The sequence below is a fragment of the Ischnura elegans genome, chromosome 3, assembly GCF_921293095.1.
Source record: "Ischnura elegans chromosome 3, ioIscEleg1.1, whole genome shotgun sequence".
Taxonomy (NCBI): domain Eukaryota; kingdom Metazoa; phylum Arthropoda; class Insecta; order Odonata; family Coenagrionidae; genus Ischnura; species Ischnura elegans.
This window is the reverse complement of record NC_060248.1, coordinates 101,282,739-101,309,611: the sequence shown is the minus strand read 5'-3', so window position 1 is coordinate 101,309,611 and position 26,873 is coordinate 101,282,739. Positions and strand designations below refer to the sequence as shown.

Sequence of the window (26,873 nt, the reverse complement as noted above, 5' to 3'; positions counted from 1 at the left end):
TCGATGTTAGATTGCTCATGTGGCACATTTAACGATTTGATCGTTGGATTATTCTTCCTCATAGAATAATCCTCCAAGGTCGTTAGTATATTAATTGCGTATGCTTGGTTTCGCTTATAGTAGGGCCCGCCCGCCTTGTGACGGTGCGGGAATCCTCGTCCCTTCCCTTCCTTCCCTACCCCCTCCCCGGAGGCGTCGTCGGGCTCTCATCACGGCGGCGCCTCCTTCCTTGTTCCTTCCCGTCCTTCCCCTTCTGGGTGCAGAGGAGAAAAGCTAGCGCTTACAGTCCCTGCCCCAGGAGTGTATCCCCGCGAGCCCACCCTAGAGTTTCGTTCCCATGCACTGCTCATGTGGCACAGCGTAACCCAATCATAGTTTTCATGCCTTAAAATTGATTGAATTTATTTTATAATAGTATGCATTCACTTCGCCCTTTTTCACGTGAATATTTTTCAGTGGCACAGTTTTGAATTATTCTCATTTGGACACGTAGCGTACATAAATAATTATTTCAACATTCTCCACCTTGAGGCATAATTTCAGTGATCGCGTTTTATGTCAATTGAACTACGAAAAATATTTGTCTTAAGGGAGCTCATCAACCCAAAAAAGGCGGAAAGTGTCGCTGTAGACTGTCATAAGTTACCATTTCATCGCCTTATATTGGTCTATGGACCAAAAAAAATTTCTGTGTATTGTGAATGCCTGGTTATGCGATACATTAACACGTACGCGTTAATGTCTGAATTTATGAACGCGAGAATTAACGCCAAAATTCACCGTGTAACCACCCAACTTGTGCGAATGCATGCACATAAAATAGAACTTTATCGATTATGGTACATGTATTCGTGCACGTTCCGTTCCGGTCCACCAAAATCATTCAAGCAAACGTACATTAACTTGTACGCGTTAATGTACCGTGTAACCAGGCCTTGAGATAAAGATGAGCGAGTGCAGCCATTACCAGGCATTGCCCATTTTATTGATGAAGTCAAGGAAAAACACACTTGAAACGAACGTTTGTTCTCTGTTGTACAACATATTTCCATACAGTTTCAACCCCAAAAATGAAGGCACAACGTAATAGCTGCAAATGTTCTCCCTTTATCGTCGATGTTTAACCACAAGCACAGCTTCACATATGATTATAAAGCTATTAAAAATGTTGCGAATATTTGGGGATATGCACTATGTGGTGGTGATTTTACTCTGCATTATAGACATAATTTAATTTATTAATATAAAGCTGCTACAATATAAAAAATTGCGGATATTTGAGTATATTCACTAATTTTGCATAATTATGTCGAAATAATTCGAGATGTTCGACGCTCTAATTTGTTTTACGATCATAATAGTTTATTGAAAGTGATTTGGAATTTTTTAATAAATACTTTAATTTCGCCCCACGACCAATTTCAATGTATTTTTTTACTATCTTCAAGTGAAAACTGCCAATTATTTTTAATTTATTAGTATGTTAGAATTCCACCGGATTAAGGCTGATGTAGCTCTCTATATTAGACAATCATGTTGTAAATGCGGTGTTGATTAAAGCTTTCATACAAAAATAGAGGAAAAACCACGGCTGTTATATCTCGAGCGCCATGCTATCCTCCGAAGTAGCTTTCCCCCTTTATCCCTATCGGTATACTGATCCATTGCGGTCTTATGCTTAGTCTCCTCTTTTCTCAGGCCTCAACCAGATCGCCGACTCCAGCCACAAGAACGTGGGTCGGGTATTGCGCCGCACCAAACTCGCCGACGGCATGGAGCTGACCCAGGTGACAGTGCCGATCGGAGTCCTTATGGTCATATTCGAGTCAAGGCCCGATTGCTTACCCCAGGTAACTAACCGTACGGTTGTAAGTGGTTTAAAAGTAGTTTTCACACAGCACGGTCCCGTCGTACGGTGAGAGACTTCAGTTGAGCATTGGCTTGAGTCGGATGTGCACCTGTCTGTGTGTACTGCTTAGCTAAAATGGATCGAGAACAAGCAATTTTTTAAATTAATTATTATCTATCGATGACATCAAAATCAGGTTTCGGCGCCAAACAAACTCCAAGCATTTCACGTCGCATTTATATATTTAAATACTGTAAGAGTCTTGTCCCACAACACAGGCTTAGATTCTACCAAAGATATAAGCACCTGAGCGTCAATTTCATACATTTTTCCACAGTGAACTGAGCAGCGTGCACTCGCAAGCGAACCAACCGTACGACTGAAACCGGGCTGTGTGAAAGGGGCTGTTTACTCCAATGCGCTACTACGCAGTTCGACGGGGACAGCGACCGTATGGTTCTAGTGGCAGACGGCAGCTGTATCACGGCGAAAAACCGTCGCCGTATCAGTGTGAAAGCTCTTATCTGATTCTTTGCGCCACTATTGGAATGTGCCCCGTACGGTTTTCTCCCGTACGGGCGAAACCGTGCTGTGTGAAAGGAGCGTTAGTAATGCTATTTAATTTGGATCATTCCCACCAGTGGCGTAACTATGGGGCGAATGAGGGGATAGATCCCCCCCAAAGCCTCACAGAATTTTAAAAAATATTTAAATATATGTTGTACAGATTTGATAACTGCATCTGCTTAAAGTTAAAATTTAATTGCCAAAATGATGTAAAATAATTTACAGGGATGTCATTTTTCTAAACTTTTCCCGGACTTCCCGTTGCCTGGGAAGGGGGGTTGCCTCCCCATTGCCTCCCTCTAAGCATATTCCTAGTTACGCCACTGGTTCTCACCCAAGTATTGCAACCGAAAGGTTGGGTTGGGCATATTAGGGCAGAGCTCAGCTTAGACTAACACGCAGGTGGTTTGAGTTTCGCGCCATCAGAACAGAAAGGTCTAGTGGCTTGTTCAGCCACTTTTTTTAGTGTCCATTGTGATAGACTTAGTGACTGTTTTACTTTTCAGTTGTTTTCCGTTCTGGGAGGAGTTTAAAAGAAAAAGTTAATGATTGAATTCATATAGGGGCTCTTAAAATTGTATGATAAATCTCTGAATGGTTAAGGCCTTTTCACTGTAGATTTCCATTTTTAAGGTAGGAAAATAAAATATATTTTCCTAAATTAATTAATCTCATTAATAGTCTAAGCCCACTCATTACCAAAGAGTCAAGTAGTATGTTTATTGAGCATTAACAAGTAATTTAATTCAATATTTTCCATGATAAATTAAGCTCATTATTATTTGAACAATATTGTTTAATCAAATTATATATTTTTTAATTACGAAAGTGGATCATTTTAATTCACCTAATCACATAATTTCAGTGAAATGATGTTACTAATATCAGTAAGGAAAACATACTGGTGGTACCCAGTTTATTTTAATACGCAAAATGGGCGATTAGTTTATAAATTCATCACTACAAGCAGGCGTTTATGCACTTATGCATGGAGTGTATCCGCAAATAACTTGAGCACGTGAGGGATTGAGGCTTTAGGGATCGGAAGAGATAGGTAATGGGGCAGTGCTGGCTTCACGGATGTCCCGCTTATTAGTATGCTTTGCCCCAGGGCATTGATCGGTCCTTAGTGGCCCATTATCTTTAATCACTGGGACGCCATAAGCCGTACTCCTTGAAATGAATGCATGACTCTTGAAACTGGTTTAATCTACTGTGAAGTTTAATTGCAATTTTATCAGAAATATCTCTCTTCCATGGAGCCTAACTAGTTAAGTATACAAACCTTTGATTCATCTTTTGGCACGTGACTTGTTTCCAATTAATTTTTATGATGTGGCTCGAAATGAGGTCGTAGGATAAAGGAATTATTTATTAGCGCCTATTCCTTCCCTTGAATGTATACGTTTCCGCAGATGAAAAATTGGAAAAAGTTTTTTTGCTTATTTCCAGAGATTAAATCAAGGTGAATTCAATTTTGTCCTACTCAGGAGCCCAATCCACGAATCAGAGTGAAAATCCTAGGCTGGTCACTCCTGTCGTGTAAATCAAAGAGCGATCATCAAAAATACCTCATTTTGCAATTCTAATCTAGTACTGATGAGCATAGACAATCAATTTTACATTCAATGCAGCATTTGGGCTCAATCAATGAGAATATACGCTTCAATTATTACTTTTCCTCGCATTCTTGCTGGTCATTCTCAGAAGGTTTTCGCGTAGTTATGCGCCATTTATTTTGTCCTAGTGTTTGTGATTAAATTATGCCCTATTTTAAAATAATATGATGCAGCTATGAATGCTTTCTTATCTTTGAACAGGTGGCTGCACTGGCATTGAGCTCAGCCAACGGATTGTTGCTGAAAGGTGGCAAAGAAGCAGCTCATAGCAATCGTGTCCTGATGGATTTAGTTAAGGAGTCGCTGTCGACAATCGGAGCACCAAATGCTATGTCGCTGGTAAGCACTATTAATATTAGATACATGTGCGAATAAGATATTTTGAAAATATGATGTGAAAATTTTCACAAATAAGAACCAGAAGCCAAAACACCTCGGCTGTAAACATTTTTGGTTTACAATTTTGTAAGGCATGCATATTTATGTTTTTGAATGCAGGAACCTCAAAAATTGTATTTCTGATACCATCTTCGCATGTATAGAGGTATGTAAGCATCTATTTGCTCAAAAAAGTATATTTGAGAGAATTGTCTCTCTGCTGTGTAACGTCAGCTCGTGTATGGATATTCTAACTTAATTAATATACAGGTGGCAAGTCTGATGTACAAACGCTCGGGTACATTTTAATAAGACTAATGTAAAAATATGTGCTCCCTCGAACATGCTACGCAGACTGAAACTGCAGTCGTGTAATAATTTTTTTTTTTAGAATTTGAGCGAATCTTATCCGATATGAAAAAACTGTTTAGAACGCCAGTAATGCTTTTAAAAATCAATTTGATATTTTTAAGGTCATCCACTGTCAAAAAACATTCAGGAAACTCAATTCTCTCAAATTATACAAGTGCACTTCATAGATTTTTAAGCAAGCAGAAGTTCAGTTCCACCAACATAGAGGAAAAGAATTAGCGGTTTGGCGGTCGCTGATGAAAAAAAATTCGAAAATGATCAAAAATCGGTTTGTAGGTGCGGAATTATCACCCAAATGGTGGATAATGAGGATACACTACATTTTGGCTGCTTTCTGCGCAATTAACAACCCTCAATTGGCTCATTGCCTAATAGCGTACTTTGGTGGTTAACATAAACAGTTCACCTTGATGAACTCCTACCCGCTCAAAACCCACGTGACACTATAATTCATGTCACTGGAGTGAAATTATGTTCCTATCCGACCATTTCACAGTTTGAACGGTCGTCGCGAGGACAGGAAGCAATGAATAAGTCATTTACTGCTTTAACACATTCCAATGCAGGTGGCTAGACGGTAGAAATTCCGTGCATTTGCTTATTTTTCGCTAGTCGCAGGTGCGCTCAGCAAGGTTGCCAAGCAAAAAATGGAAATCGCTACCTTTTAGGAACTGTGTCGTTGAAATGCCAGAACTACTAAAAAAAAGTCCAGAGTGCAGAGTTCGGAAATGTAGAGTCTATGCATTAACAAGCATTTTAGAATGAGTCAGAATTTTCAATGCTAGATACAAATTTTTTAGGTTCACGAAATCAATAAATTATGGAACACCGAAATTGGTATTATCACCTTCAATAGTTTGTGTTCTTTAATTTCCTGCATGGAAGTATGAAGCAATGGTATAAAAAAGCTAGGTGCTCGTATAAATTGAAACTTATCGTGGAAAATACTGCCATAAATTTTCGGCAATGATAAATTAAAAGTATCCTGCATTATAATAAAGAAAGAAGTATATTAAATTTTTAGGGTAATTGGATTACCATTTCTTTGGTTGAAATTAAAGGTCAGAGCGATTTTAACTCATAAAATTGAGCTTATTCGTCATTCTAATGGGTTAATTTTTAAATAGTATTTTCAAAACCCTTGCTTTATAGAAATGTTTCAGTCAAATTAGGCATAAAAATAAAGATTGATAGGGAGTTAATACATTGAATTCACAGTCATTAAGGTTAATATTTTAAATGAAAGGCAACCTTATAGCATCGAATTTTAGGCTACAGATCATTGAATACTTGAATGTGGAAGCAAATCTGCAGAATTCATGGAAGCAGAAATATTTTGCTAATAACCATCGACCAGTCAGCAGAATTCTTTCATGGCGTCACCTGAAACCGCAATCGGGTGTAAAAATTCCACTGGGAAAAAATTATTTTCCTCGGTTGAGATCCAGGAAAATGATTATCACATTCAAGGAAAACTGCTATCCCAGTTGAATTTTTGAAGTAGAGAGATTCGTGAAGCCCAATAACCGCGTTCAAAATCAACCGTAATAAGTTTTGCTTACTTTTTAAATTCCTAATTACATTTAAGATTCCTAATAGTGAAATTTCTTGGAAGATGTCTTCAACTGTCCTTATGTACTACAGACATTAAATTAAATTGCATACATTTATTGTATCTTTGCTGAATCTTTCTTTACTATACTTATGTTGCTACTGCCGTTTTTCCGCCTTTGCGAAAATTCATGTTCCAGTATCTTTCTTATATTCACATCATGAGACATGGTGGGATAGTGAAAATTATCTTTAAGTAACAAGCGAAAGGGAAGAACGGCAGAGGTAGACCTCGGGTGAAATACATAGAGCAGGTGATAAATGATTTGAAGAAGAAAAAATATGTAGGTGTCATAAGATTAGCCTAGGTATATGAGAACTGAGTGGAAGGCAACGTAAAAACAATCTTAGGATTGTTGACGGTAAATTATTATGAATATTCCTTCAATTCATCCATACTGATCCACTACAATATATTCGGAGTTGAAAAATCATTTTATTCGAAATATCGGAATCCTCGCCTTCATTCAGCGCCGATTCCACTTGAAAATTTGATGGCAGGACTTCGTCTAGTTTTCGATGAGTGATGATCGTATTCAATTTCAGGTGTCAACTCGCGACGAGATCAGCGATCTGCTGACCATGGAGGACCACATCGACCTCATCATCCCAAGGGGCTCATCTGAGCTCGTTCGCAGCATCCAGGAGAAGAGTTCGCACATTCCAGTGCTGGGTCACGCCGAAGGAGTGTGCCACGTCTACGTCGATTCGCACGCCACCGTCGAGAAAGCCATGAAAATCGGTGAGTGAAAACGGTGCTTGCATAGTTTCCATACTCATTTCCGTCAGTATAAATATCAGGTTGGTGTGGTAGAGTGATGGTTTTCAGCCTTAATGGCCCGGCATCGAATCCCGGCAGTGGCGGAGAATTTTCATAGAATGCTCGATCGCTGCTCGTGTGCTTTTCTTGACATTAAAACTGTAATGCAATCAGCTTTTCTTTGTCTCTTTTCATTATATATTTATTCAAATGCCGACATGTGCAGATATCAGGTTTTTTTATTCTTTTATTGCCTTGGAAGTTTGCAGGGTCCTCTTGTTCCTTTACCAGTGTGTGCAAGTTCGATAAAATCATGTATTCCAGGAAATGGCGAGGGTTTTATAGCTGAGAGAAAGAACGCCACAATATGGGCTTCTTGGCATGGGAATGTAAAAAGGCTGCATCCGGTATTATACCCAGGAACGCTGGGTTAGTAGATCACCCACGGAGTCGTCACCTCCCCTACACCATCCGATAATGTGGCAAATTGTTGGATTGCAAACTTGCTTCTCTATTTTAATGGATTGGTTGCGTCGTCATAATTTACATTTTCACCCCCCTTGATTTTTGGAACGACCAATTTTCCCTTAATTTTTACTAGATTAATGTTGACCCGCTTTGTTACCCTTTTAGATGGACGTAAACTTTCGTAAAGGGGATTTTCCTTTCGGCGAATAAAATTGTTTTCTCTCGAAATACTGGACAAAATTTGTGTTGATGAAATACTAAAGGTAAGGTAGGTTTAATTTATTATTTATTCGATTTTATTTTACGAATCTTTTTTATCCAGCTATCGTGTTTGAAACTTGAAATTCTTCATCAACAACTTGCTGAAAACCATGTTACGAATGACTCCTCAGATGAAACTGTATACGAAGGGACGTCAATAGTCCGGGTTGATGTTGAAAACAATTGCTTGGATGGTAAATTGCGCAAAACGGCATAGCTTTTTACGTAGGTATATTATAAAATAATTTTTTTCAAAAGCCATACCAACAAATTAAAACGCCTGTAAATATATCTACATGCCCTTTCTCCTATTCAATGCACTGACTAGTTTCAGCATCATACGGCATGCTCTTTCACGTCTCATGGAATGGTTTTCGGCTCATTCAGGTCTCGCGATCCATAACTTCTAATCGATTCGAGCTCTCCACGTGGTGCTTCGCAGTCACTGTCCACACGCACGAGTCAAGCGTAAAAGTCGACTCCCATAGTAGTGTAGCGGTACGGACCGGAGCCGGCCCGACGCATCATATAAAATATCGCGGCTGGGGGGGGGTTACGTCTGCGCGCACACTCACATTTTTAGCATTTTTTTCACGGAGTTCTATCCTGAAGTTATGTAAAGGGTTTATTTTGTTTTTCCATTGTAGTATATTTTGTTTTATGGATGTGACATGGTGTAAGAGTGGATTTCCGGGAGAGGCGACGCAGTGGTTCTCTCCCGGAATACGTTTGAAAATCCGCCTTACGGCCGGGGAAAAAAGAGGGCGTTGAGGTGCACCCGAGGTGATTGTGGGTAGTGCAGAATTTATAAAAGAGAGGGACGAGAAGGATAGCTCTCTCTCTCTCTCACGGTGTGACACGAAGATAAGTCATAGTGGCGTGCGGTTGCAAGCAGCAGCAGAGAAGCTACGGCACGTGGTGGAGGCCGATACGCGGACAGCTCTTCAGGGGTGGCGAGAACATCGGATAAAGGAAGTAAGCTTGGAAATTACCAAAGCCCAAATAGATCCTTTGGTGCCCAGATGGTTCCCCCCTTTGAAAGTCCCAAGTGTGCTCCCCACAATAAGGCCCTAGTGAATTTACTGTTGGCTGGTTTTAGTCACGGCCCTGCAAGACTTAAGTGCGGCACGTGGTGAAGTTGGAGCATACTTTCTGAATGTTAGTGTCACTTGGCGGATCATTGAGCCCGAGTTAAAACGGGTGGCCATTTGAACAGTAACGCCCAATCTGTAATTGCTTTGCACGGAAAGTTCTTTTTGTAAGTTTGATGTCACTATTTTTTACGTTGCTTATTCGCTAAAGAGCGTGAGTACGTTTTGTTGTTTGAAACATCAATTTTTTTATAATCATTGAGAAAGTGCTATTGTCATTTTTGGAAGGAGAAGCCGAAGGTGAACATTTCATGTTGGAGGTGACGCCGATGAATTTTGGAACGGGGATTTATTGTGTGTGTTGGGAATGCTTTAGTGTGAGTGTAAATTTTGGAACCTATGGTAGTTCAATTATTAAAATCAATTGTAAAAGGGATATCATTGAAGTTATTTGTTTTGCTATTGCCACGATTTCCTTAGATCCTGTTGTAAGTGAGTGTGCGTGCAAGCACGAACAATTGGGGAACTTGATTTTAAGCCCGGATACGGTAAGTCTCCGTAGGGGCAATTTTCTATTTTGGGGGAGTGGAGAGTTTATAATCACATGTACGGGAAGATATCGAACGGGAGGCGAGCGGGCGGCTCTCGCGGTTTGAACCGTTACATATGAAAATTGGCGCTGCGGACAGGATCCCAATTCATTCATTCACTTTTAAAAGGACAGGATCCCAATTCATTCATTCACTTTTAAAAGGGCAATTGAGGAAATATTTTCTGGCAGAGTTGATTCGTTATGGCAAGCGAATAGTTCTTGTATAAAAATTTTTTGTTTCAGTTACGGAAAGACTAATTGTCAAGTGTGGAGTGCTGGGCTCATTCAGGTTCCTAAACCACGGATGCGTCGTCGGCGCGGAGGGTTCTTTGGTGAGGCCTGGGCACGCTTTGTAGGGGGTGTATTTGTGATTAGTGTGGGGGAGAAGTTGGTTTTCGACGGGGACGTTTTGAGAAAGAACCATATCGTGTTAAGATGGCCGAGAAGAGTCAAAGGGAGGAAAGGTTCATGCTCAATCGTAATATAGGGGATTTGACTGGGTTGGCCATTATGGAGGAAGTGGAACGGGACGCAGAGTCACCGGTTGGTCAAACGGAGTCCACTATAGAGTCGATTTACCAAACGCCGATCGCGTTGAACCCGGTGCGTGAGTTATTGGAGGAAATGCGAAGGGAAAGGGAGAAGGAGAGAGAGGAAATGCGGGAGAGGGAACTCCTACGGGAGAAGGAGAAGCAGGAAAGACGTAAGGAGAAGGAACGAGAGAGGGAACTCTTACGGGAGGAGGAGAAAGAGAAGGAACGGGAGAGGGAACTCTTACGGGAGAAGGAGAAAGAGGAAAGACGTAAGGAGAAGGAACGAGAGAGGGAACTCTTACGGGAGAAGGAGAAAGAGGAAAGACGAAGGGAGAAGGAGCAGGAGAAGGAGGAATTGCGGAAAGAAAGGCAATCCTTTCAGAGCGAATTTTTGAAAATGATGGGGGCGGTCAGTAACCGACTTTCCCAACAGGAATCTACATTAGTAGAAGTTAAGGAAGTGACGATCAATCTCGGGGAGCGGATGAACAGAATAGAGGGTGAGGTTGAAGTTACGAGGGAACAAATAAAGGAGTCGACGAAAACAAAATTTGAAGTGTTGAAGGGGCGCTTGGAGCGTTTAGAGCAACAGGGGCCTACCTCGGTATTGGGTGGAATCACATGGGCGAAAGACGCAATTGTAATGCCTACGTTCCGAGGATGTACTTACGAGAATCCGATTACTTTTGTGAAGGAAGCAGAAAGGTATTTTACAGCGGTATCTTGTGGGGAAAATCAAAAAAGTATAATTTTTGTTAACATGTTACGGGAAAAAGCAAGTCTGTGGGTAAAGACATTGGAATCCATCGATGAGGGATATGAGGACTTGAAAGGGAAGTTTTTGGGTCGATATTGGGACTTGAAGGCCAGGTGTCGATCTCGAGAAAATGTAAGTAAAGGGAGATATTATCCCGGGGGAAGGGAGACAATGGAAGAATATGCGATGAAAAAAATCGTATTAGCAAAAGATTGCGAGCCACCACTAAGTGAGGAGGAGATTATTTATTTTTTGAGCCGTCAATATCCCATTGGGATACAGAATTTGTTGGGAAGTGCGAAGGTAGCGTCGACCCATGAGTTACTGAGTATGTTAAGAATCTACGACTCAGTGAATGACGAGGAGAGTAGGTCGGGGCCCCAGGCAGCCCAACAAAACAGGCGGGTGGCGTCCATAAACGTTTCAGAGGGAAGAAGGGGAGCCGTAGAAAGGAAGGGTGAGGGGGAGTTGAGAGGGTCTGAGGCGAGAACTCCGGTTTTGCCCACTTTTACGATCCCACCGCCTGCATTAGGTAATCCCCAGAGAACGAGAAGGGAAGCCGAGAAGGAGGGAGCAATTAAGAAGGTTGTAGGTGAGACGACCCAAGGTGAAGGCGCGGGGGTTAGAAGCATTGAGACGATACCGTTAAACTGGTAAGATCCGAGGCGAGTGATTCCGTCGGCTCGGAAGAAAAAAAAGGGGAATCACGAGAAATAATAGCTACGTGCATCCTAGAGGGTAATCCATTAGACGACTTATTGTATGAGGAAGAGAGACAAGTTATGAGGAGAGAATGTCCGGAGATTCAAGTGGAGTGTGGAGGTCATAGGGTAGGGGCTCTGATAGATACGGGTAGCGAAGTCTCAGCGATAGACGAAGCGTTATTTGAGCAGTTGTTAGCTAAAGACCCCAAACTTCCAATATTTCCGATGAAAAAGTGTTTTTTGGTATGTGCTAATAGAAAGAAATCGCACGCAATTACCACGCAAGCGTTAATTACGGTGCAAGTGGGAATAAGAGAAGTTGACGTAGTGTGTCTCGTTGTGCAGAATTTAATTCGTCAACTCATCTTAGGGACAGACTGGTTGGCGGAAGTCGGCGCTACGATTGATTTTAAGGAGGGGAAGGTACAATTTAAGGTGGGAGAAGAGGGTGAAGTAGAGGCTGAGTTTCCCGTGTGTACGTTGACTTTGGGCGAAGAAAAAGGGAGAAAGGGCGCCACTGTCACGGACAGCGAAATTCAAGAAACAGTCCAAAGCCTCACTCATTTAGATTTTGATCAAAGGCGATCATTGGGTGCTTTATTAAGTAAATTTCAAGGGATTTTTTCTGAGGAACCGGGGTTGGTTAAAGGATTTACGCATAGGATTCAGTTGACGGAGGAAACGCCTTTCGTAATGAAGTCTTACCCCATTCCTCGCGTGTATGAACCCTTGGTAGATGCCCAGATTAATGAGATGGTGGAAATGGGAATCATTAGGAAGTCTCCTAGCCCATTTGTAAATCCACTTGTTGTGGTCAAGAAAGGAAAGGGAAACGTGAGGTTATGTTTGGATGCTCGCCGTTTGAATAAAGTTACTATCCCTGAGCGTGATAGGCCACCGCAGGTAGAGCAACTTTTGAGAAAATTTCATGGGAAGAGTTTTTTTTCCACCACTGACCTCACGTCTGCGTATTGGCAGATGAAACTCCATCCTAATGACCAAAAATATACTGCATTTTTGCATAAACATACTTCTTATGTGTTTCAGCGTGTCCCCTATGGATTAAAAAATAGTGGAGCAGCAATGACGAGGTGTATCGATGGGATTTTAGGACCGGAAGCCGAGTCATTCGTAACCATGTATGTGGATGACGTTTTAGTGGCGTCTAGTTCGTTCGATGAACACTTGGAGCACCTTAAGGCTCTATTTGAAAAATTCAGAACTGCCAATGTAACATTAAATTTGGGAAAATCTCGTTTCTGTAGATTGCAAGTTCCATTTGTAGGGCATGTTTTAACGCCTGAGGGAATAAAGGCTGACGAAGATAAAATTAATGCGGTGCAGCGAGCTCCTGTACCGACGAATCAAAGGGAATTACGTGGGTTTTTGGGTTTGTGCAATTACTATGCGCGCTTTTGTGAGGGTTATGCACACCTCATAGTACCACTTCTTTCCCTCCTCAAGGGAAAAGCTGTGTGGAAGTGGACTGCAGAGCATCAAGAAGCGTTTGAATGCGTGAAAAGAAAGTTTTTAGACACAGTGATGCTACGCTATCCTGATTATGATAGGCCAATGTATTTGCAGACAGATAGCTCACATCATGGGATTGGAGCTGTTTTATTTCAAAAAGGGGAAGATGGAAGGGAGCAAGTGATAGCTTTTATTAGTCGTACATTGAAAGGCGCCGAATTAGCGTACACAACGACCGAAAAGGAGGCGTTGGCTATTGTTTGGGCCGTTCAGAGACTCCGACCTACTATATTAGGAAGTGAGTTAACCATAATTTCAGATCACAAAGCTCTCACATTTTTGAAAAGATGTAAATTAAATAACAGCCGTCTGACAAGGTGGGTGTTAGCATTGCAAGAGTACTCTTTGAAAATTGAATATTGTCCGGGAAAAAAAAATTTAGTTCCTGACTGGCTTAGTAGGACGGTGACGGAGGGTCAAGGTGAGGCAACGGAGAACTTTATGGCCGCTGCACTTCGTGTAGAAGTCGCGGAATTTCCTAAAGAATCAATTAAGGATTTAGCGCGTCTACAGAGAATAGATGGGGAGTTAGGACCACTGTGTAGGAGGATAACAGGAGAAATGCCTACGCATGATCCGAATTTCCTTCAGGCGACCAGGAAAATACAAAGATGTCGCGTGATAAATGGGGTTCTATATCGGAGGATAGGAGAAGGTGAGGACGGGTATAGAGTATGGGCTCCGAGAGCGGTTTGGACGAAATTAGTGTGGTATGCCCATAAAAGGTATGGACATTGTGGGAGCTATAAAGTCATTCGTTGGTTACAAGCCAAATACCACTGGGTAGGTATAGGAAAGTTCGTAAGAACTTTATTAAGGTCATGTGATTTGTGTCAGCGGACCAAGTATCCTAATCGGAGTTATGAAGGTCCGATGTTTAATATTATTCCGGAAGAACCGAGGGATTTGTATGCCGTAGACTTGTACGGACCTCTACCAAAGGGAAAGGGGAGGAATAAGTATATTCTGGTAGTAGTGGATGTTTTTTCTAAGTTGGTGCAGGGATATCCTTTGCGTAGACCAACAACGAAGAATTGCGTGAGGGTATTAGTCAATAATTATTTTCCGTGGTGCGGAGTTCCTAGGCGAATATTGACAGACCACGGAAGTCAGTTTACGAGTCGCGAGTGGGTGGAGGCTATGAGAGAAAGGGGGATTTCAGTGGTCTATTCATCCATTCGCCGGCCACAGACGAACCCGAGTGAACGCATAATGAGAGAGTTGTCCCGGGTATTTCGAGCTTATTGTTCGGACGATCATGGAAAATGGGTGGAAGTTATACCATGGATAAATAAATGGTTTAATGAAATTGTGCATGAGAGTACGGGATTAACTCCTATGGAAGTGCATTTTGGGGAAAAACCATCCCGGGAGGATGATGAATTAGTAAAAGTACCAGGCCAAGCTGAGTATTCACGGGCTGATGTGACGCATTTGGTGCGAGGGAGACTGAAACGAGCCGGTCGCATTCGTCGGTCTAGACAGAAGGGGAAGACTCATAAGTTTCAAATAAATGACCGAGTCTTGATGAGAACCCCTCGTCCTTCGGACGCGAAAACAGGAAGGTTTCATAAATTCTTTCACTTATTCACGGGACCGTTCCGTGTCTCAAAGTTTGCGGGTCCAAATGCTTGCCATCTCGAAGAAGACTCAGGGGAGTCAATTGGTATCCATAATGTGGGAAATTTGAAACCATATTTTGAACTTCCTCATGGGGAGTGGCTAGTCTACTGTGGGGATGAGACGATTGGGTAGAGTGCTCAATCGGTAATTAGTTTTGTTGGGTTTATGTCATTGTAGGCAAAATTTATTGTTTTTGGCTGGTAAACTAACCAGAGGGTAATTTAATTGGAGATACCCCGTGTTTAGTTTAGTGTGGGGGTGTGTAGCGGTACGGACCGGAGCCGGCCCGACGCATCATATAAAATATCGCGGCTGGGGGGGGTTACGTCTGCGCGCACACTCACATTTTTAGCATTTTTTTCACGGAGTTCTATCCTGAAGTTATGTAAAGGGTTTATTTTGTTTTTCCATTGTAGTATATTTTGTTTTATGGATGTGACATGGTGTAAGAGTGGATTTCCGGGAGAGGCGACGCAGTGGTTCTCTCCCGGAATACGTTTGAAAATCCGCCTTACGGCCGGGGAAAAAAGAGGGCGTTGAGGTGCACCCGAGGTGATTGTGGGTAGTGCAGAATTTATAAAAGAGAGGGACGAGAAGGATAGCTCTCTCTCTCTCTCACGGTGTGACACGAAGATAAGTCATAGTGGCGTGCGGTTGCAAGCAGCAGCAGAGAAGCTACGGCACGTGGTGGAGGCCGATACGCGGACAGCTCTTCAGGGGTGGCGAGAACATCGGATAAAGGAAGTAAGCTTGGAAATTACCAAAGCCCAAATAGATCCTTTGGTGCCCAGATGGTTCCCCCCTTTGAAAGTCCCAAGTGTGCTCCCCACAATAAGGCCCTAGTGAATTTACTGTTGGCTGGTTTTAGTCACGGCCCTGCAAGACTTAAGTGCGGCACGTGGTGAAGTTGGAGCATACTTTCTGAATGTTAGTGTCACTTGGCGGATCATTGAGCCCGAGTTAAAACGGGTGGCCATTTGAACAGTAACGCCCAATCTGTAATTGCTTTGCACGGAAAGTTCTTTTTGTAAGTTTGATGTCACTATTTTTTACGTTGCTTATTCGCTAAAGAGCGTGAGTACGTTTTGTTGTTTGAAACATCAATTTTTTTATAATCATTGAGAAAGTGCTATTGTCATTTTTGGAAGGAGAAGCCGAAGGTGAACATTTCATGTTGGAGGTGACGCCGATGAATTTTGGAACGGGGATTTATTGTGTGTGTTGGGAATGCTTTAGTGTGAGTGTAAATTTTGGAACCTATGGTAGTTCAATTATTAAAATCAATTGTAAAAGGGATATCATTGAAGTTATTTGTTTTGCTATTGCCACGATTTCCTTAGATCCTGTTGTAAGTGAGTGTGCGTGCAAGCACGAACAATTGGGGAACTTGATTTTAAGCCCGGATACGGTAAGTCTCCGTAGGGGCAATTTTCTATTTTGGGGGAGTGGAGAGTTTATAATCACATGTACGGGAAGATATCGAACGGGAGGCGAGCGGGCGGCTCTCGCGGTTTGAACCGTTACAGTAGTTAACTTACAATTAGACGTTTTATATGACAGCGACCGATTAAGGGGAGGCCAGAATGGGGCAACGGCCTCCTGTAATTTCAAAAACATCGTACTACACAATACTAACAAGACTGGATAGATAATTGTCTTTCCAATTATGCTGGTAACGTTTTTCTCCAATGAAAGTTTAATAAACGATACTTAAAAATAATCGACAATTACCAAAAATCCATTGGTGGCACTGGTCTAACAATAAGTGTACCAGACCTTGGACGCATTATTGCTTAGTGGCGTAGCATATCGCCCAGGCGCCAAGGAAAGTAATGGGCCCCGCAAAAAACTCCTATTTTCCACCCCTGGAAAAAGAGATTGACATTTACTGAGTCAATAACTTCCATTTATTCCGTTTATATATTTCATCACATTATTGAAATCAGCTTTTTATTGTGATCACGTGCAGCTTCAGTTGCGAAGTTGATTGAGGGGATGGGAATGTACTCTGTTTCACTCAGGTTTTGGTTGTGGATAATAGCACGCTCCTACGCCCGTCCTAATTCAATTGCCACCGCCCCATATAATTGCTCAGTCTCGCCCCATGAATAGTGCCTGACCTTACCTGTCTAACAACACCCGGCGAGGCGAGCCCTATCCGGACTAGCGCGTCATTGATATACATAGATACGCGTTGCGTTTAGCCTCGGGGCTACCTCTGGGCTCATTCTTCCTCTCGCTCGAGTGGATTTCCATACGGAGACACCCACTTGTGCTCTTCGATCCTTTCTCGTCCGCTTTGCCATTGTTACAGCCTTCTTCTTTCCCTCCACTACCGAGGAGCCTCCCGTCAGAGTCTTAAAGAAGAAATCCTATTGCGAAGAACGAAGTTGTGACTGACTAGAGGAGACCCAGGTTCATTCCGTGGAAGCAGGATTTACGCTGCTCCGCTTGAGTCACATTGTAATTGGTTGTCAAAAATGTCCCAGCGATAGATTTTTCCATTTATCCTTAACATTTGCAATTTTTCACTCTCGAAGAGCATATAATAATAGTTGGTATAATTGTTCGAAATTATTAAAAACTTGCTTCCTTCCAGCATTTAATATTTATTTCTATTCACAGCAACCGGAAGCTGGGGCGTTATGGTTTTTTTAATTTATGGGTTTCTTGTCATTGTTGTCGAAAAGGGTGAAGCATAAAAAAGTTCTATACTTGTTGACGGGTTTATTTTCAAAGTCGGATTGAAATTGAGTTTAATGATTGAAAGCATTTTCCGCTCACGTAGAGTAGTAATTAGTATTGAAAATTTATGAAATCGATAGATTATACCACCACAAATGAAAATGTATGCTAACAGTTAACGGTTATTTGCTATCGGATATTAGAATTTTCCGCTTACTTGTGACAAATCTCAAAAAACGGATCCGGTTGCGGTGCTTAATTGTTTTTCGGGTTAATTTGAACAGAAATACGTTTTAACGGACCACGAATATATTTACGAGATGTGTGCAGTTTTTCAAATCACAAGTCACCGATTTTATACATTCTCCCTCTTCAATGAAATTAATCCTATGCTCGTATCCTTCTTTATCGCCTCTAATTGCTTTGCTTAACTTTTGAACAAATGTTTCCATGCGTGGAGGCTGAGAGAAATATATTTTATTTTATCTGCTGCAATCATTTTAGAAAAATATGCTTACCTATAAGTTTATCATTTTTAATATTACAGTGTTACTGATGCATAATAGAACAATAGTACTTTTATTTATCAAATAGTGCTCGTAGTTCTTTGTTTAAAAGTCTTTGCATGCGTATTTATGGGATACTTCGTATACATGGGGCAGCCGCTTCATTAGATCTTTCTTTGTCTTCTTATTGGTCCCGATGTATCCCAATCCGTCAGATTTTAATGACTCTTAATTATTTTGTTGAAATACATTGACTTTAAAAGTCTACATATTTTAGCCGGCCTCGGTGGCTGTGGGTTAAAGTCCTCGAAAGCCAAACCGTAGGTCGTGGGTTCGAATCCCGCTGGGTAGGTGGCATGGATGTTTGTGTTATGCTTTGTTAATCCTCCGTTGTGAAGGCGGTTGTGCGCTGTTTAGGGGGTAGTTGAAAATATATAAAATTAATGAAGGTATACGGAATGTGGACTATTTAATGCTTACATTTTTAAAGAACGCTTTTTCTAACTTTTATGAGCCAATCAAAGCTCCATTTTGATAGTTTAAACTAGTATGATTTGTAAATCGAGAAACGTAATGGAGGGAGAAATTAAAGGTTAAGTCCCCGAGGAAGGCCAAGAGATGAATCTTATGGCAGATAATGAGGGACGCTCTGATGAAGACCATCATGGAGTGGAAAGGAGGAGTTTGGAAAAGAGAAGAAGGGGTGGGCTGTAGTAATCCAAGCTAAGGATTTGAATGAATGAATATGATTTATCTTCAGTTGCAATAACAATACCTCGAAAAGTGACGTGCCTAAACTTTAATATTAATCGTAAGATTATTGTGTAGAGTAAATGTTACACCATTTTTTCATCCAAATGACGTAAACATATCAGCTGCAGTCAAAATTCATCGTATTCTTCGGCTAACATTCTTGTAAGAATCAAAATCCACATTTGCATTTCACACCTAGGAATAATAATCTAGATGCTCCAAATTTTCTAATAACCAGTATATGACGTACATTTAGAATATGGCACTTTGTATTAGCATTTATTTGAACTGCATCACTGCCTGTTTATTCTATAGAGGAATTCTGCAATCGGACCTATCCATCTTTTGTATGGGGGCCTTCCCAAAATGAAAGCTTCTCGGTATTTGAAACTGAGACCCATTTATTGGTTGGAAAACGCTCGATCACCTAGGTCACCGTACCTACTTTTACTTTCTTTCATCCGCTCAATTTCATATTCCTGTTATTCATTGCAAACTATATTTAATCGCTATCTATTGGCCATAATGATGAAAATGATATTTTGTTTCTTTGCGGTATTACCCTCTTAAAGAAGAAATCCTAGGGCCAAGAATGAAGTTGAGTCATTGACATCATTTAATGCGCTCATGGATGCGTCTGCCCCCGACCAGCTCAAGGGAGGAGTTGAAGGGGAGAGGCGGGAGGAGGGGAGAGGGAAGAGCGGCGTGGGGCGACCTTGGCCCCTTAAAGGCGCGACCACGAATCTGCGCTCCCCTTCCCCCTCTCCTCCCCCCCCTCCTCCACTCCCCTCACACCGAGCGTCGGCCGCCGCAGCCGCGAAGTCGTGCCTCTGCTTGCTCGATGAAACGCTGACCGAGATTGGGTCGTGAGGTGGCGGAGCTGAAATTTCGATTTCAGTTTCCGCTGCCTACGTTAGCCCTCCACATCGTCTAGGAACGAACGCATGGGTGCATCGCGTTGAAACTGTCTGTGGACTACGATCGTTGAGAGGCTATTAATGCTACCAGTCTTATTACTATTAAATAATTATACAGATTAAGTTGGGTTTCCGTGGTGAGGTTTCAAATTTGAGATAGAGGCAATGGTGACGTGGGTCTCTTCTCCATAGAGCCTGAAATTTACTGGATAATAGCATAATGTTTATAGTAACAATAATAATTATTATTAAAGTATTCCACCGATTAAGGTATGTTTGCATGGAGTACTTAAGCAGTATTCTGACAGCCTTCCCTTCCTTCATGCAATTCCTTCTTCAGTTCACTATAAGGCTTACTCCCTTTCATTCTATCTAAAAATCCTACTAGCTTTCTTCTTCTCCCTCGTGTACCCAACGTTCTACCCTCTAACACTGTTCTCAATATTCCTTCCCCGATAAGTACTCGCTCCATTCATACCTTCTGTCTCCTCCGTATCTCATTTAGAAGCTGCCTATCCTCGCCCACCGTGTCCAACAATTCGTCGTTCCTCATCCTCTCCGTCCATTTCACCTTCTCCATTCTTCTCAATCCTCACCTGTCTTGTAATTGATGATTTTTGATATTCATTTTTCTCATGGTTGCATAAAAATATGCCAAAATTACGCCGAACGCGGAATGCCGGGATCCCTGAGAAAAAAATGATGGGGTTCCTAGCTTAAAAAAGTTGTGGCTCTTTGCGGCAAAGGTTACAATTAAGATAAAATTATCTATGAGAGACATTAGAAAATCAAACAGCTGTCTATTCACTACAAAAATATTTAATGGATTGAAAAATTATTTAAATAAATTGCCATTAATTGTTATCCATTTGGTTTAGTTACTCGGTGCTACAAATTTTCAAAAAGTTTACTTTTTTCTTTCTACTGCTTAAAATTAGTAACACATACGATTATGCTATTCAGTTTCTTTCCCTGTTATATTATTCCATTTAATCTTAAACCAAAAATTTATACCAGCAAATATGTTTTCTACGAAACGACCTTAGTACGAAATGTCACCCGATAACTTTCGAAGATACAAGAGCACTTCAATCTATTGTGTTTATATTTTAGTTCCCCTGGGGCCCCGTATTTGCTACGGTAATCAAAATGAAGGAAAACTGGTAAACAAGGCGCAAAGAATGAAGAAGTACTATTTGAAATGAAATTTTATGATTTTTTCTTGGTGGAGAAAAGGAAGTAATACTCCATCACCGGCTTACTTCGTGACTCGATTTGCCCATGAACGTACTCACTATTTAATGGTGGTCACACAAAAAAATATTCAATATATTTTGTTAATTTGAGAATGTGATGCACATCACCTATCAATAAATTGACTCACTATGTTTATTTTACATTGTTTCGCTATGCGTTAGTTTGGCCTGCTAATGCATGTAAAATCGTATCCATTAATTTTAAAAGGCACATAAGAGGTCTAATGCAAATGATTATCATTCATTATTATCTGTAAAATAAAAGCGACCCATGATTAAAGAGATCTAATCAATTCTGCGTGCCAGGGTTTTTAAGGCTGAAAATTATAGAGCAAGGAAGTAAAAAAAGACTCCTTTATTGAGACTTTTCTCATTTTCTTCGGAAGCTGAATCCGTCTGACTTTGGTTGCCCATTATTATTATTAGGCGTTCATCAATTTCCTTGTGATAAATTGGATCATAGTCATACCAATGCCTCCGCAATTGCTTCATGAATTCAAAAAATACTCACAAATCCTGTTTGTGCTATATTTGAAGCGATTTATCAGTTCAGGTAGCCTGACAAAGAAGGCGTAGAGCTCCCTGTGGTCAATAGAACCTGCCACTCTGAATGGGTACTTGCTCTCTCACCTGTCTCATGGTAAGGAAGAAGTCCACAGGAGCTTCAGTCCCTCCAAACAAGTTATCTTCACGAGTGGTCTAAAAATAACTATACATACGAAATTTAATCGGATATAATTCTAGTTCATTTAATTTGAAGGTTATAGGTTAATTGGATAAAATTTGAATATTAAGGCAGCTATATAAACGAAATTTTTACCCATGTATTTCCAGCTATTTATTTGGAAGGTGAGAAGTAAATTGGATGAAAGTTAATATTTTCCGAAGAAAGGAAAATTATTGAAAGGAATTTAATTAAAATAAAATCACAAGTAACATTTTTTCTGTCAGCTTTGTAGTCGTCAACACTTCTTCTTTCGAATTCTAACCTCCAAAATCTCCTCGCTAACGATAATGTTCGCTATCTTTAAATTCAAGTGCCATTTACTCAAAATTTATTTTCAATTTGTGGGATAAAAATATGAAATTTTGTTATTTGAACAAGAAATCCTCCAAAAAGGCTAACTCTCACTCAATTCATTTATATTTCTCTATTCTGTATTTAAACTTGTATTTTGGAAAGATAGTAGTTAAAAATTTTTAATGAAATCTTACTTGTTACTCGATTTTAAATCTTTCTCATGTCTTTTTTTTCTGAAGCTCATACAAACATGTAACATAAATTCTACTCGTATGAAAGTGTTGCGTTTAATTTATACAGCGTTTTCCATTGCTCATAAAAAGGCATATGGTATCTGAAATGTGTGAAAGAATTCCGCAAGTGAAAAAATTCTTCGGTTTAAAAAATGTTCTCCCTACTATTGGACGAGTTTTGGATTTGTTTCACATTTCGAAGCCGCAATTATTTTTTCTTCCACGGATATATTTTCTTCTCAACTTACCCCGCTAACCTACACTACTCGAGACACGATGCCCTTCGGATGCTGATGCCACCTATCTTCGCTAAGCCATAATTATTGTTCGGCGTTCAGAAATGTCCTTGTGCTAAATTAAAACCTAAGTCAGATCAATATCTCACCAGTAGTTACATGAATACAAAATAGATACACCTTTGTCTGTTACGTAAGATTCAATTATATCGTTTAATGTGCAGTACCCGTGACAAACCCGTAACAAGGTTCTTCAGTTGAAATAGTGTGAAAGGACGCTTGTTAAGGCATGTTGTCCTTATTAAAAAAAATTAAATCATACGTACTGTTTGAGAAATAATTATAAGGAAACCCCAACGAAATTTTGGTGAGGAATATTATTTAAAGAGGCTATGAAGTGAGCTTGAAAATTTTAAAATGCATTTTCTAAATTATGTATGGAATAATGTTTTTGAAACGTAATATCGTCTGTTCACCCAACCCTTCTTCTCAAAATCAACCGTTCTCCACACTTTATTGAACAGCCCATCAATGCGTGATAAGAACTTCTTCATTCCATAACCTACTGCTTTCATTACGTCTCCTTTCCATCAATACAAGATGATGTTTACCCTTACTCATCACTGGCCCCATAACCTCAGCTGTTTGAAATTGCCTTTATCGTCGATACAACGAAGTATTAAAAGTGTGGGTTCAAAAAGTAAAAAAAAAAGGTTCAAGTTTCCCGTAATTTCAGCTACTTAATGGCTTCCACAAAGCCTTCTCACCAGCTAGAAAGTTCTACTGCGGTATGTAACCTTCGGCACATGCGTGAACGCAACAATTAAAATGAAACTTCATCATCATCATCGGTCAACAATGCTAAGATTAGTTTGATGCATCTCTCTACTCATTTCCCCTATCACCTTGACTTTGGGCACCGATATAATTCTTCTCTTTCGCATATTTCATCGCCTGCACGATGTGTTATTTGAAGCTTTCTTCCTCCGTTCATGTCGTTACTGCTTCCTCAGTTATTGTCTCATCAGGCCAACTTATCTCATTATATGTCCGATACATGTGGTATGTTACACCACCTACTTCTATAATTTGTCATGATATTTCTACTTTCTTTTACCCTTCCTAGTTGAGCGGGTCGTAATTGATACAGCATTTCTGTTTGTGCAGATAGTAAAAATCTGTTTATTACATAATTTATTATATGTTTGATTACATTACTATATATTTACATTCGCATAGTAAAGCGCTATCAAATTTTTTTTAATTACTCAAGATTTTTCTTGAAATTTTTATGTAAAAACATTTCTCGGGATTTTAACCTGGTATGTTTTCTAAAGACGCCGAAGCGAAGTTTCGAAAAATAACTCACGCGGTGAGGAAATTCGCGGAAATTGTCTTTTTTCAGAAAGTTGACGTTACTTTAAAAACTGTATCGCCCTGTGCAAAGTACAATAAACAGAAGAAATAATATAAACTTCTGTATAATACTTCTAATAAAATAATTCTACGCATTTTATCCTCCTCATCAAATTTCTAAATAACATTTTTTTCAATGTAAATGTTTCCTCGTGCAAAGTTTTCTTTTAAATATTTAGCTATGATCACCTGTTTATCTTTGCCTTTTGCATTTACCATGTGTCAAAATTCCCCGCAGCGCACCCACGAGGTTGTGGTTGACATCAAATTAGTGCCATCATTGAACCTTGGGGTACTTCCGAGAAGTTACTTGAAAGGATACTCGCCTGTTTGCGCGTGATCCTTGAGGCACGGCTTCACTGGTCGGCTGGGAGTCACATTACATAGAACTAACGGCTGGGTGGACGTCGCCTCAGGGTGCTTGTGACTGTAGATGATCTGTTCGTAACATCCCGACCAAGCTTAAGCTCGCTTTGATGGCCGGATGTACGAGAGGGAGGTGCAGCCAGCCATACTTTCCGTCTTTGACGTTCGGAAACGTCGACCACTCGGCTTATCCGTAGCGGAGGGCGTGCCTTTGTCGCATCTGTGCCCGCACCCTTGGGATACCGATAGGGGGCGAAGGAGGCTTGAATTTTGCGCTGTAATAAGCCCCGGAGGGACAGACGTTTCGTACAGTGCCGTCCCGGTCTTTCCTCGGTCGAGCGTGGTGATCCAGTTGACGCGCCCCGCGTACGTCCGTTGTCCCCGTGGAGACGTCAGGTATGGCCGTCGTGCGGCGTCCAAAGTAGGTAACGACTTTCCGGTGTCCCCTTGCCGCAAAGTTTTCCACTCCGTAGTCGAGGTTTTTCTCTTCCTGCTCAGAAGAAACTTCTGAGATCGCAGGAGAGCATGAGGAGACGTTAAGTTTCCAGTGAGACTAAAGCGTTTCAATCGCTTGACGCGTGATTCATTATGGTGTTGAGAATAAAGGGATGCGGTACTCCAAAAATATCCTCTAGGAGTCCACAGTGACTGTTTTTTTTTTTTAAAAGGAAGCGGAAGAGGTACAATGAGACTAGTAGTTTACAAATGATAAGCTGATTAAGCTCATTAACAGGCACGAAAAATTAGAGTAGATACGATGTGAAATATACTATCACGTATCGTACTTTTTAATTTTTATTAAACGCTTATTTAGATAAGCGAATTATACAAAGTTCATTAAAATCTCTGATAAACCTAAAAGCTGTATGAGTCCTTGAAATTCGACCCACGAACCAAATATTCTATAACTTATTCTTCGTCAAATAACATTCACTACATTTTTTTCTATCGTTTGAAATCTTCTGAGGAGTAGTATAAAGTAGTAATCCAGTTTCACTGCGAAGACGTCGTGCACCCTACGGTATTACTCTGATTCACCTCTTCTTGAGCATAATAGAGGAATCTCATGAATGAATTTCCCAATTGCTGTGTAAATTAAAATTATTCGTATTTATCTTTAAATCCTGGAGAAAATATTTTTCTATAGCCCCTGTTATTCTTCATATATGCAAAATAATTACCATCGTACTCTACTTAATTACATTAGATTCAAATGCAAAGATAATATTTACCATTTTAATTTCGTTTAAAACTTGAGTGATTCATTTTTATAATCTCCTGCATTTATTTAAGAATTCTTAATGTTGTACCATCATTTTTTTATATCCGATGATTTTTTTCTTCGAATATTTCTATCATTATTTTAAAAACTTCCATCTAATTGCCGCCAAGGTGTAAAAACACCTTTCTCAACATCACATATTCTACCAAACAAATGGAGTTTTTTTCCTAATTACTAGCCGCACTCGTGAACCGGATAGTGTGTCTCCACCCATGTGACTTTCAAGGGAGACTCGATATTGCATAAAAACCATTGAACGCAACGCATTGTATCTGAACTCGATTACAGTAGCTTTCAAGGCTAATCTTTGGAAGAGTTGTGAGGCTGTGACCCATTTGTGACGTAGTAAATTACTATTAGACTCCCAGGTCAACTTACGTTCTCTCCGAGGGACAAATCGAGGGAGACTGAGCAATTCCAGTTGAAAACTGCTCGATCCTATGAAGAAAACTCTTCAATATTCTTAGTAAGCCTGCAACCAATTTTTCATCCAAAGATGCTGTTAGATGTTTATCATTATTTAACGCTTGAATTCCTGTTAATGACCTTATAATAATCGCTAATAATAATCCGGGTAATAAATCAGTTTAATCGTCCCTTTTCATATCATGTTGATCGTAGCAAAATATCGAGATGGTGGACTCTTGCCCTATCCTTTCGGCCGAAGCTAATAACGTTTACAACTCCCGAAAAATCCGGTACCTTGCATCGTTTTTTCAGGATCTAAATTCCAAGACCAAGCTAAACTAATGTCTACTATAGAAGACATGAGTGGAGTAATACATTATGAGATAGTGGCTTTTTATTTAGTATCATTAATTTTTAATACCATTCCCTCATCTTCCTTATCTTAAGCATAAGAAACAATCAATGTATACAAGAGCTATTTACATTCCTCCTACTGGTAAAGTCTAGCCAAAGAGATATTTGACATCATTAATGCCGCATGTTATAGCTTGTTTTCGAATCCAGTATTGTTTTGATTGAAAGGAAACATTATAACTCCTAAACACGGAAATCCCAAAGATGCTCTGTCAAAGATCACGAGGTCAGATGAGTTTCTGTCGGAAAAAATGTCGCAGTGACGTATGAGATATGACGTCGACGGAGAGACGTACTTTCCGCTTTCCAAGTAAAACATCTTACTATTTACTACGTTTACCAAACTCTACAAATTTATTATATTTTATCGCTTGGTTTCGTTACAATTATATAACATTAATCGGGCATGATCTCTGAAAATTACATTTGGTTCGTCGAAGTCAGTGGGTATTCATATTTCTAATCAAACTAAAAGCCGTCTCTCTCCCCAGTGGCATCCATATTTAGTGCTCATTTCGTATGGAATTTGAGTTATTTTTCTTCATCTTTACTTACTAATTACTTCTCTTCTTATCTTTCATCTTATTTTATTTAAATCATGAAAAATAAACCCAGGGCAAGGAAAAAATAAGAGCAAAAAACGATTTCATATACTCATCAAATCA

The 26,873-nt window shown here is 40.3% G+C and overlaps 1 protein-coding gene across 1 annotated transcript in view; it reads left to right on the top strand.

Moving 5' to 3' along the window:
• LOC124156258 (delta-1-pyrroline-5-carboxylate synthase) overlaps positions 1-26,873 on the top strand; it is a 106,111-nt gene that overhangs the window by 63,816 nt on the left and 15,422 nt on the right. The window contains exons 9-11 of the mRNA XM_046530681.1: positions 1,699-1,850; positions 4,237-4,374; positions 6,943-7,138. Of these exons, the coding sequence (XP_046386637.1) occupies positions 1,699-1,850; positions 4,237-4,374; positions 6,943-7,138 (486 nt within the window). The remainder of the gene's footprint in view (positions 1-1,698; positions 1,851-4,236; positions 4,375-6,942; positions 7,139-26,873) is intronic.